This window comes from Narcine bancroftii, chromosome 1, assembly GCF_036971445.1.
Source record: "Narcine bancroftii isolate sNarBan1 chromosome 1, sNarBan1.hap1, whole genome shotgun sequence".
Lineage (NCBI taxonomy): Eukaryota > Metazoa > Chordata > Chondrichthyes > Torpediniformes > Narcinidae > Narcine > Narcine bancroftii.
The window spans coordinates 208,137,770-208,150,858 of NC_091469.1; the positions used below are offsets into that span (position 1 = coordinate 208,137,770).

The window sequence follows — 13,089 nt, forward strand, 5'->3', positions numbered from 1 at the left end:
CTCCATGCCAGAGACCTAACCACCTCAACTTGTCCCTAGTAGGTTGTTTTCCTTCCCCAACAGTATCTAAATCAGTATACTTAATATTATGGGGAATGGCCGCAGGGGTACTCTACACTGTCTGCCTCCACCACCCCCCCCCTCCCCTTTCCCCATAGTCACCCAGTTAACTGATTCCTGTCTGCTTGAGGTGACTGTCTCCCTGTAACTCCTATCTATGATTGCCTCTTGTCTCCCTCATGATCCCAAGCTCATCCAACTGCAACTCCTCTTCCCTAACTTGGTCTCCCAGGAGGTGCATCTGGCTACACCTTTTGCAGGTGTAGTCATCAGAAACATTTGTGCTGCCCCTGACCTCCCACATCCTGCAGTCGGAGCACTGGACAACCCCAACTGCCTCTATTACCCAGTCTTCAATTAGATTAAATAAAAATGAACTTACCAACCTTGCCTCACTAGAAGCACTACCTTATCCTCTGCTTGCCGAAGCCACCCGAGCCAAAGCCTGAACTCCCTACTCCTTCACTGGGCCACTCACTCATTGGCTGCTCATCCTCTGCCCCTCTAATTAATTGCCAATTACCTCAAGTACCCCACTAATCCACTAAAATGTTTTCCCTCTCTCCTCGCTGATGTCACACGCCTGCACAGTCAGTCCCTTTTTTTTCAATCATAAAAATTAAATTCCATTCATGAGATTAACTTTCTCTCCAAACGACAGCCCTCCACTCAGGTCAAATGGCAATAAAATATCTGATTCGGATTCTGGATTTACCCGGAGCTGAGAAATGAGTGGATATCTGAAGTGCTGCTTTGGTCCATGAAAATTACAAATGGCTGGGGCCCCAGGACATACAGTAAATGTGCCTGATTGCTGAATGTACTCTTCAGTGGAAGATCTGAGGCACTAATCACATTTTGACATTAAGGTGAAGTGATGGGCCCCACTGTTGATTTTGCAGTATTTCTGTGGCAATATCCTCCTCTTCCATGATTCCAGTTGATGTTAGACATCAGTCCTTAGTTATCTGTGGCCTCCAGTAGCAGTAGTGTAGTCATTGCTAAACAGGCCAAAGAGATTTTTTTTTAAGTTTTTCTAATTAGATATCCTATAGATAACAAAATAATAGTTGGAATGTTCACTGAATTTTACATTAATCCCATCAACTTCAAAAATGAATTACATTTCATCACTAAAAGATTTATCTGATATTACGACAATCTGTGCAAATTTTGGGGGTCAGGTAGTTTGATAAGTGGTGGTTTTGTTAAATAGTTAAAAGCGGATTACAATGGAGATGGTTGAAAACTTATGAGTTAAACAGGAAATCTAGATTTCTGTATTTGACTGCAAATTTACAAAATCCAAAAATTGGTGTCTGGTCTCTTCCATTATAACAATGATCATTTGCTTTAATTTCTAAGTTCCAAGGCATTGAATCTGTTTGCACCTGTGTTTGAAATAGCCTGTAAATAACTCAGGTTTAGAATTTGAAGCAACATAATAAATCCTTCCTGAGGAGACCTTGAACAAATTGAAGTAAATAAATTTTTTGTTTGCACTGTTCCACATTTGTTGCATTCAAGATTTATCTAAAATGTATTTTTTGTATCTTTTAGTTGGAAACCATTCAAGCACAGTTGGACTCTCTTACATGAACAAGATGTACAGTTGTAATAGCTGTGAAGTTTCATCACATAATAAATGCTGAAATGAAATGAAGTGCTGCTATCAAGTTATGCAGCAATGCTATGACCTTATCATTTCTTGACATCTTTACTGCTCAATTTTTTCCTAAACTCTTCACTATTTACTGAATATTTGGTAGCACTTGAACTGAATACTGTTAAACCAGAATGTACCCCTCAAATGATTCAGGCTAAATGACTGCATTTTGCCACGCATTAATATTCTAACTATTATGTTATCTTGAATTTATCGTTGCCAGATTTAGAAAGGATAAATTTGATTCAGAAGATGCAACAAAAATCATAACACAACTCAAAGAAGATTAAACAGCATATAGTCTTGATATTATCTTCTGAAGCTGTACTCTGATATTTTTCAGTGTTACAGAATATTGACAGTTTTACATGAAGGTATAAACTTGTATTTGATATATATGGATTTCAAGCTATTAATACAGAAATCCTTCTCTAGAATTCACTTCCTGGAGTCATTGTAATTTTATTTTCTCGCCACTTTTGTTATATTGTGTTGAGAACCAAATATCATTTTCATTGCTAGTTGAATTAAGGTGTCAAAATAGCCCTTTTTGTGGACTTTAAATGTTCATGGAATTTCAAGCTAAAAATTAATAAACGAATGGATTTACAGGTAACCTCAATTGAAGTAAATATGGAGTTTTATGGTCATGTAAAGGCAGTGGTAAATGAGGAGATATGCACTTCGAATATTGATAATTCATTTCATTCACCATGGTAAAGAGCAACATCTCTCCACACTTGTTCTATGTGGATTTTTTCATTACTACTTCCTAACATTGACTAATTTCATAAGCAATGTTGAACGCTGGAAATAATATCATTTTTGAGTATGGCTATTTGCTCAGGCCTGTGAGATCAATGAGGATGTTTTCTTTTGTTTTCAGCAGTCTCTATCAGTGATAGTCATGCTTCCATGAGTGAATTTTATTCCACATTTCAAATATTCAGGTAGTGATCTTTGAATTTAATTTCAAAAAATTTATATTTGTTTTAACATATAGCACTGTTACAGGCCCTTCTGGCCCATGAGATTAGCTGCCTAAATACACCCAGTATTACAGTATTAACATATGGATCTTTGGAACATGAAATGAAACAGGAACACCTAGAGAAGACCTGTGCGGTTACAGGAAGAAGGTACAAAATCTCTACAGTCAACGGCAGATTTAAACCCGGGTCGTTGGGGCTAAAATAGTGGTGCAAATTTCCTCTGACCCAAAGAGCTGTCACATGTGGGCCAGATGCACTGACTTGCTCCCAGGCACCTTTTGTAGCAAATATAGATGCCAGAAATTCTATTGCATAGCATATTTTTTTGTGCACTGCACCACAGAATTAAAAACAATATTTTGGCACAAGAAGCTTGTTTCCACTGATAGCATTAAATATACAGTATAATTTTATTATTGGCATGCACTTAGGTACAATGCACCAAAATTTTTAGTTGCTGCAGTCAAACAGGTACTCAAGATATACCAACCACAGTAGGATTCATTAAGTTGATTCATTATGGGATAATAAATATAAATGATGGATAAATACATACAGTAAGTGCAAGAGCAAATCATATGACAGTGGCAGATGGATTACAATCCAGATAAGTGTGAGGCGATGTATTTTGGAAGGACAAACCAGAAGGATGAGTACACAGTTAATGGTCGGTTAATTAAAAGTGGATGAACAGAGGGACCTTGAGGTGCAAATCAATACATCCCTCAAGGTCGTTGCAGAAGTTGATAGGATAGTTAATTAGGAAGGCCTATGGGATGCTGGGATTCATTAATAAGGGATTGAATTCAGGAGTAGAGAGGTCACATTACAACTCAAAATATCTCTGGTAAGACCACATTTAGAATATTGTGTTCCATTCTGGTCACCTCATTATAGGAATGATGTGGATGCTAGAGAGAGGGTGCAGAGGAGATTTACCAGGATGTTGGCTGGATTGGGAAACAAGTCTTATGAGGCAAGATTAGCAGAGCTGGGACTTTTCACTTTGGAGTATAGAAGGATGAGAGGAGACTTGATCGAGGTCTGCAAGATAATGAGGTGCAATGATAGGGTGGACAGCCACCACCTGTTTCCTAGGCCAGGATCAGCAAACACCAGAGGACATATGTACAAAGTGAAGGAAGGGAAGTTTAGGAGAGACATCAAGGATACATTTTTTTTTACACAGAGATTTGTTGGTGCCTGGAATGCCTTGCTAGGGATAGTGGTGGAAGCTGAAACATTGAGGGCATTTAAGAGACTCAGACAGACACATGGATGAAAGAAAAATACAGGGTTATGGGGTAGGGAGGGTTTAATACTTTTTTTTAAAGGAAGGGATATATGCCAGGAAGTAAAGAGTTAATTTTGTTCTAAACTGAATGATGTTAATTCTGTGATAAACACTGCAGATCATAGGAATAAAACCCAGGTTTGTCATATCAACCATGTTGAAACCTTAATATGAAAAAATGGTAGTGGGGAACAGTCGGTATCAGAGGTGTCAGTTGTTGACAAGGCTGAGAGAGTTATAGATCATAAGTATTGGAAACAGAATCTTGTGAGGGTTACCTTTAAAAAAAATCATAGTTCCCATGTGCCTGTCTAACTCAACAATTTTGAAAAATCTGGAGGAAAAGTTAGCCCAACTTAAACTACAATGAGAAAAGTGGTTGAAACAGCTGATTTGATATATGCAAATTTGTTTCCTGATGTGCCAAAGAGAAAGTCAGTAATTTCTCTTGATGTGGATGTGGTAGAAGCGAGTCCCATAAAACAATACCCTTATTGAATAAACATTGTAAAAAGTAAAATAATGGACCAGGAGGTGGAATATGTTGGAAAATGATATTATTAGACTTTCAAACTTAGATTGAAGTTCTCCTTGTGTTCTGGTGCCTAAAACAGATGAAACTGTTAAATTCTGTACTGATTACAGGAAGGTTAATGCAGTAAAACAGATGCTTATCCTATTCTGAGAATAGATGATTATATTGATAAATTTGGGAAAGCTAAATTTCTTATTAAGGTGGATCTGTTTAAGGATTACTAGTGCGTATCACTAACAGACAGAGGAAGGGATATTTCTGCATTTGAGATACCATCAGGATTGTACGAATATCATGTGCTACCTTTTGGCATGAAAAATGTCTCTGCAACATTCCAAAGGATGATAAATTCTGAAATCCAAGGTTTAAAACATACAAATGTTTATATTGATGACTTGATCACAAAAACAGGTGACACATGGGAAGAAGACCGGATGGAATTGGAAAAACTATTTGCAAGATTATCCAAAGCAAACTTAACTGTCAATTTAGCTGAAAGTGAATTTGGACATGCCACTGTGACATTTTTAGGACGTGGTTGGTCAGGGCAAAGTTGTGCCTATTCAAGCAAAAGAGCAGACAATTTCTCAATTCCCTATTCCCAATGGCAAGGAAGCAGAGAGAAGGTTTTTAGGAATGACAGGAAAATATAGGATGTTTTGCAAGAATTTTGCAGAAATTGCTCTTCCTTTTACCTATCTTTTGAAGAAGGGAGAGAAATTTGTGTGGACAAAATCTTGTCAGAGCTTTAGAGAATTTAAAGGAGATGCTGTGCCATAACCCTGTTTTAAAATCTCCTGATTTTGACAAATATTTTATTTAGCAGCAGATACCAGTGGAGGAAATGGATGCAGTTTTGTTATTAAAAACATGATGATGGAATTGACCATCCAATTGCCTATTTTTCAAAAAAATTCAATGTTCATCAAAGGAACTATTCCACTATTGAGCAGGAACTGTTGTCTCTAATACTCACTCTGCAGAATTTTGATGTGTATCTGGGTACAACCCATGAACAAGTAATGATATTTACTAACCACAATCCTCTGGTGTTTTTTAATAAAATGAAGAATAAATATAGAAGATTATGAAACTGGAGTTTGATCCTGTAAGAATATAATCTGCAAATTAATCATATCAAAGGAACAAATAATGTGATAGAAGATTACTTGTGTAGATAATAAAATGACCATGTAAAAGAAAAACTTCCACTATTAGGATACTTTTCTGTAACATGTTATATATTGTTATCACTGTAGTGATAGAAATTAGGTTTTTAAAGAATTTTAACTCAAGAGCATAAATTCCTTTGTCGGGGAGAGTGTTACGGAAAAGTTGATAAAATTATAAAATATATCTTAAAATGGTAAAATTGTGAGGTTTAGTTATTAGGTCATATTTCACAAAGAAACATCTCATTTTACATACAAGAGATAGCAAAAGGTAGACTTTGTGTTTACAGTTGGTTTTGCAGAGTCAATGGGAATTACTTGTCAGAGTTTCACAAGTAGATGTTAATGGACCAGCATGTTTGAACAGTGCTCAAGAACTGAGAACTCTTTTGCTTTTAAACTGGTGCCAGAGTTTTAAATGTCTGGTTGAAGTTTGTTGTCCTAAGAGAAGGGCCACATGGTGTGACAGAATATAGATATGTTTCGGGAGATAAATTGGGGAAGGGTTTTAGTGTAGGTCACATACAAACACTTTAAAACAGATCTTATTTAAAATATCGGAACTCCCCTCATGCTAAAGATGTTGGGGGCAACAGTCTTTGCAAAAGCTTTGGAGAGTGCCCAAGAGACTTCACTAATGGATTGTTGTTTACAAAAAGGTAACAGATGAAAGAGCTTGTCGGAGCTGCATTCTATCTGGAGTGGAACTTGCTGTTCTAGGAGTGTCCTGTGGTTTTGCAAGCAGAGAGAGTGAAACAGGTTTTTTTTTTCTCTTTGTGTGAAAGAGACACAGAGATAAGTTCTACAGTTTTAGTAAGCAGCAGCAACTGGGACTGGAACAGGACAAGCTAGCAAGCTTGTGGAAACCCCATTTTGCAGACGTGTTGTGAGTTCTTAGTTCAGCCTAGTCAAAGCCCTTGTGGTTTATACAAGGGGAGAGGACTGGCTATCTTATGTTTCACTTGAAATAAGAGAAACAAAAAGGCACTCTGGTGACCTGAAAGAAAGGTTATCATCTGGAAAATCCTAAGGGGGAAAGTTTCTTCTGCAAGACACTGGAGTGGCTGATGGAAGTAAATAAGTAAGTGTCAGCGAACAACGAATCTTTCTGAAAACCGACAAATATCTTCCTAAGCGGTAAACATTTACCTTTTAAGCACCAAAGGCTGGTGAAGTTAAATTCTGTGCACAGTATAAGAATTACCTGCAACCAATGAACTTGGAGGAGTGAGAAGTGAAATTGGACTGTGAAGCAAAGAACTTTTCTGAACTTACACACACATTACATACACGTGCGGTCAGTTTGGCTCTGAAAATATTTCAGATAAATGAGGATTTCAGAGAATCTGATTTTGGATAATTGGAATTGAACTGTATATTAGATTACGTTGTAGCAACCCGCACATGGAGATGTGGAGTGGCCCACAAAATGACTGATGAACGTGGCGACTGCGCGGACCTGGGGGTGAAACCTGCTGTCATCCCAGGTGACCTCCTGCATGGTGGGAAATTGGGAATCCGGCAGGAATGCCAGCTAATCCCAGGCTGGCACTCCGATAATGGGGGTCCCTGATGTGAGTGCCTGGGGCCCATATAAGCGCAATGGGCAGAGCAATAAACCAGTCTCGACTTCAAGGCTTTGCCGGGCGTGTCATTCTTCTCCATGCCTGTGTAGCGAGAACACTACAGTGTGACAATTAAAGGAACCTTGAACCATAAGTTATGGCGGATCCCATGTGAATTTATCTTCTCGATCAGCCTATCAAAAGGAACATTGACAAATGCTTTACTAAACCCCACAGACACCATTCACTGCCCTCCTCATCTTTGACACATCCTTAAAAAAAATCATTCAAATTTGTAAGAGAGGGCTTCCACTGCACAAAGATCTGATGCCTTTCTCAAAGAGGTCATGCTTTTCCAAGTGAAGTAAATCAAAAAGGATGGAATACACCTGAACCCAAAGGGGCAGACAGCTTTAATATGGCTGTTAAAGAAAATTTGAACTAATTTTGCAGGGAGATGGGACCCAAAGCGTCAGGGCTAATGAAGGGCAAAATAGAAATCAACCAAGGATAGTGTGCAAGGATGAGAAGCAGGTGATGGGACAAAATTGCCACTGGAGGCATGACAGAGACACAGTGCATTCAAAACCTGATCTAAAGGTATTCTGCTTAAATGCCCGCAGCATTAGAAACAAGGTGGATGATCTTGCAGTGCAGCTACAAATTGGAGGGTGCGATGTTGTGGCCAATACTGAGTCATGGCTAAAGAATGGGTGTCATTGGGAGCTGCACGACCAAGGATGTATGGTGTATCGGAGGATAGGCAAGGAGGTAGAGAGGTGGTGTTGCTCTGCTGGTAAACAACATGTCAAATCATTGGAAAGAAGTGACATGGGTTGAGTCAAGGGATGTTAAAAGTGAAAGGACCCTAACAGCAGCTGGGATGTGGACTACAAATTGTCTCAGGAAATTTTAAAAAAGTCATGTCAGAAGGACAACGTTACAATAATCATCTAGGATTTTAACATGGACGAAGATCAGGAAAGTCAGGTTTGTCCAGGATCTCAGGAAGGAGAGTTTGAGGAATGCCTACAGGGTGGCTTTTTGGAGCTTCTTGTTGATGAGCCCACCAGGAGATCGGCTGTTCTGGATTGGGCACTATCACATGCACCAGAGGTAAGTCGAGAGCTTAAGGTAAAGGGACCCTTAGGAGGCAGTGATCACAATGTGACAGAGTTCACTGTGAATTTTTAAAAGGAGAGGCTAAAGTCCAATGTGTGACAAGGAAATTACATTCACACAAGAGATGATCTGGCCAAAGTCTCTTGGAAAAACACACTAACGGGGAAGACAGCAGATCAGCAATGGCTGGAGTTTCTGCGAGAAATTAGGACAGTGCAGGACAGGCACAGACCAAAAGGAAAGAAAGTTGTGACTGGAAAAACGAGACAATTGTGGTCGATGAGGGAAGTTAAAAACTAAAAACAAAAGAGCAAGCAAAAATTAGTGAAAAGATCGAGGATTAGGGAACTTTTAAACACTTGGAGAAAGCAACAAAGAAAGTGATTAGGAAGGAAATGATAAATTATGAAAGGTTAGCAAGTAATATCAAAGAGAATTCTAAAAGCTTTAAGTATAGAAAGTGGAAGAAGATAAGAAAATGACACTGGAGAACTTGTAATGGGAGACAAGGAGATAGCAGAAGAACTGAATGAATATTTTGGATCAGTCTTTATGGTAGAAGACATTAGTAGCTTATCACACTTTCAAGGGTCTCTGGGAGATGAAGTGAGTATGGAGCAGATCATGAGAGAGAAGGTACTTGGGAAGCAAAATGGTCTAAGGGTAGATAAGTCTTCCGGACAGAACGGAGTGCACCCTTTAGTTCTGAAAGAGGTTGCTGCAGAGATTGGGGGAGGTGTTGATAATGATCTTCCAGGAATCAATGGATTCTGACATGGTTCCAGAGGACTTGAGAATTGGGAACGTTGCTCTACCGTTTAAGAAGGGAAGGAGGCAACAGAAAGGAAACTATAGACCAATTAGTCTGATGTCGGTGGTTGGGAAGATGTTGGAATCAATTATCAAAGATAAGGTTAAGGAGCCTCACAAGATAGGTCCAAGTCAGCATGGTTTCCTTAAAGGAAAATCAAGGCTGGCTGCAATGGAGGATTTAGACCAGCTTATGCAAGAAATTCAGTTGCATCAGAAGATATAATCTAAATTGCACCATGGGGCCCAGGAATGCATATGAATCAGTAGACATTATCCAAATTCCACCATGAGGCCAAGAGATGCAGTTGTCTTTTGTTGGTCGCAAACTGTCAGGAGACCTTGAAGATAACTAAATCATTTGTTCAAAGAGATAAGATCTGAAGTAAACAACTTTTGGTAATATAAGCCATGGTCCCACTGCTGAAGTTTGAGACTCTCCAAGAGGTGGCAACATCTCTCAGCAAGAAGAAGAACTTCAAGATTCCAAACCGACATCCCGGTCCGGGGAGGTGGAGAAGCTGCTACCGGCGCCCAGACAACCTACTACAAGTGTGCAGTCATCGCCTCGCTTTGGCAGTTGGGACCAGTCCAGGCATTGATAAGTATAATTGGGAAGAGCTTGCATATTGTAGTGTGAATTCAGCTTTAGATTTTGTAATAAAGACTTGTATAAACTGAACTGCTCTCAGTGTGTGTGTCTATTTTCTTTCGGTAGCTTGAACACTGTGACCAATCTAAAACGAACAAAGTGAGAGGTACAAGTTTACCCAAGACACTGGCAAACCTACTACAATTTTTTGAGGCGATAACAATCAGGATAGACAGGGAGAGCAGTGGATGTTGTGTACAACCTCTCCATGGATACCTAGTGTCTGAACAATCTGAACTATTATTTAGATGTGGAGAAAATTCAAAATTTGGAGGTGGAAAGCTGATATGTGAGTGGGAAGGGAAGGTTGAGAATCACTGAAATAGTTTGCTTGAGAAAAATTGTCATTGGCTCATTTCCTTTGGAGTTATGAAACCATGCACATAACGAGTCAATGGGTACGATCAAAACAGTGGTTTTCAAACTTTTTCTTTCCACCCACATCCCATCTTAAGCAATCCCTTACTAATCACAGAGGACCGATGGCACAGGGAATACTTAAAGTGGCATGTGAGTGGAAAGATAAAGGTTGAGAATCACTGGTGTAGTTCATAGAGATAAGATAATATATATTGTGCTGGATCTTACATAGGAGTCACCAAAATCTCTTTCCGTTTTAGCTAGGACTGGGTGACGTTCTGAACCTTTCAATGTCCTTTCCAAGTACATGAGTATGATTAAAATCTTGCTATCAGGATTTCTTATTATATGTATAAGTAAAACTTATAGATATGTATAAGCAATAACAATATATAACATGAAAGAAAGTAATGTCTGAGGCCCAATTATCTTCAGTCACTTCATCAAACACTTCCCTTCCAGAAGTGAAAATGTTAGCTGATGATAGCACAAATTCAAATTCTGTTTGTAACTCCTCAGATAATGAATTAATCTGTGCTGATCCGGACAACATCAAACACTTGTTGATAAATGGCAAGTAACATTTGTATCACAAAACTGCCAGGCAACCCTTACCATGGCCAAGTCTTCATCCATGGACATTGAGCCTAACCCAACCCTCACATGTGAGAAGACATTTTCACATTAAAAAGTTTCTTCAACTCCACTGGCCTTCTCCAGCTCAAAAGTATCAGTGTGGGAACTCACACATGAAATAGCATTGTTTTTTTCTCCTATCTGAGCCATCGGGGAAGGCTATGCAGGTGTACTGGAGATCTGCCTGTTTGGTTTAGTGTGGCAACCAGAGCGAAGTCGGATGCATCGCTCTCCACCTGGAATGGTGTGAGTTCACCTATAGCATGCATTGCCACCTTGGCAATGTTGTCTTGGTATGGACGAAAGCTGCGCGGGCCTCTGCTGACGGGGGTAAGAAGTGGCTTTGACCAGTAGTCGAGTCTTGTCCGCATATTTGGGGACCTTTTGAGTGCAGTATGAGAAAGAAACCCAAATATCTCTTCAAGGCTCTGAGGGTATGGAGAAAGGGTAGCTCCAGTAGCGGTCAGGGTCAGGGCCAATGACGCAGCTGAGAATGGCTGGTCGAGTTGTCCGGAACACACATTTCTCCTTGTAAGGTTCAGAGTTTCATGGCCCAGAGGAATTTTCGAAGGTTGGCATCATGGTCCTGCAGGTCGTGGCCATAGATGGTCACATTATTGAGGTATGGGAAGGTGGCCTGCAGTTTATAGTGGTCCACCATGTGGTCCATCTCCTGCTGGAAAATGGAGACCCTATTGGTGATGCCTAACGGTACCCGGAAGAAGTGGTAGAGGTGACCATCCACCTCGAATGCAGTATTCTGATGGTCCTCCAGGTGGATCGGGAGCTCATGATAGGCCAATTTCAGGTCGATTGTGGAAAATAGCCAATATTGTGCAATCTGGTTAACCATATTGGATATGCGGGGGAGGGGGTATGCATTGAGCTGTGTGTCTATAACAATTCTGTTCTTTTCCCCATTTTTCACTAGGACCACTTAGGCCCTCCAATGGCTATTGCTGGCCTCAATGATGCCCTAACCCAAAAAACGCTGAACCTCCGACTTGATAAACACTTTGTGTGTGGCATAGTATCACCTGCTGCTGGTGCCCACAGGCTTGCACTCGGAGTGAGGTTCGTGAACGGCAATGAAGGGGTGACCCTGAGGACCAAGACCCCACAGGTCATTTGTGGAGGGACATTTAGGCATTATTCATTGCAGACAGTGAAGGGGGTGGGGGGGGGGTGGTAAGGCCTATCGAACTGCAATGTAACGCTCTTGTTGTCACTGGTGGAAGTCCAGCCCCAGCAACAAGGGGATGCAGAGCTGCGGCATGGCGAGGAGCCTGAAGTGTTTGTAGACTGTGCTTCCAACAGTCAAAGTCACTACACTGGACCTGTGGACGTCTGCTGTATGGGATTTGGATGTGAGTGAGATCTAATGGCTGATTGCTGCACTTCGAGGGATGGGTGTTAAGCGGTATCGGGGCGAATAAACATTTCTGTACTCCAGCTATCAAACAAACAGTTCTTTACGCACCCATTTACCTGGACGTCCATCATGGAGCTGGCAAGTTCGTGTGGCCCCTCTTGGTTCAGGGTGATGGAGGCCAATATGTACTGACTGTCCGAGTCCAATGAGGGCCCGAGTTCCCAAGATGGCCGCCTTCGTTGTTCCCCTGTGGTGCTGCATGCCCGAGATGATGGTGCCAGCTGTGCGATCCATAATGGCAGCCCCCGTGGCTTGGACATGGCATCACTGTTCCACAGAGGAGATGGTGCCGATTGCACTGTCTGGAGTGATGGCTGTCCGCATGTGTAATGTCCTCTTTTCCTGCATCTAGAGTATACCACCTCCTTGGCAGGGCAGTGTTTCCTTGGGTGCTTGCCTTGCTGCAGAAGTAGCATTTGGGGGGGGATTGCCTGCAGCCAAGGTCAGGTCACTTGAGGAGTGCGATGATGTCTGTGACCATTTGCTCACGACGCGAATCAGTCCCCCATCCCAAGATAGCAGTGCCTGTGGCGGCCGAGTCGTCATCCGAGTTTTGGAGGGCCACCTCCAGTGTCTCTGTTAATTCAACCACCCCTTGAGTACCTTGTGTTCAGGAGTCGCTATCTTATATATCCAGACTGGATGCTGGTCATAGAGGTGTCCTGGATAAGGTCCTATGGAATCTGGGCGCCGTCACAGCTTTGCAGTTGCGTGCCCTGCAGAGGGCCCGAAGGGTCCTTAGGTACTCGGGGCTCGACTCACCGGATTGCTGCTTCCTGGTGGCCAGGAGGTG

At 41.1% G+C, this 13,089-nt stretch overlaps 1 protein-coding gene across 2 annotated transcripts in view; it reads left to right on the forward strand.

The window, feature by feature from the left end:
• Positions 1 to 2,348, forward strand: part of commd10 (COMM domain containing 10) — a 100,864-nt gene extending 98,516 nt beyond the window's left edge. The window contains exon 8 of one of the 2 annotated variants that reach the window (XR_011341790.1): positions 1,621 to 1,719. Coding sequence is in view for 1 of the 2 variants with exons in the window: in XM_069889846.1 (XP_069745947.1) it covers positions 1,621 to 1,659 (39 nt within the window). In the remaining variant the exon portion in view is untranslated. Of the gene's footprint in view, positions 1 to 1,620 lie in introns of both variants that reach the window. The other variant, XM_069889846.1, reaches the window with a different exon arrangement.
• Positions 2,349 to 13,089: the final 10,741 nt, after the last annotated feature.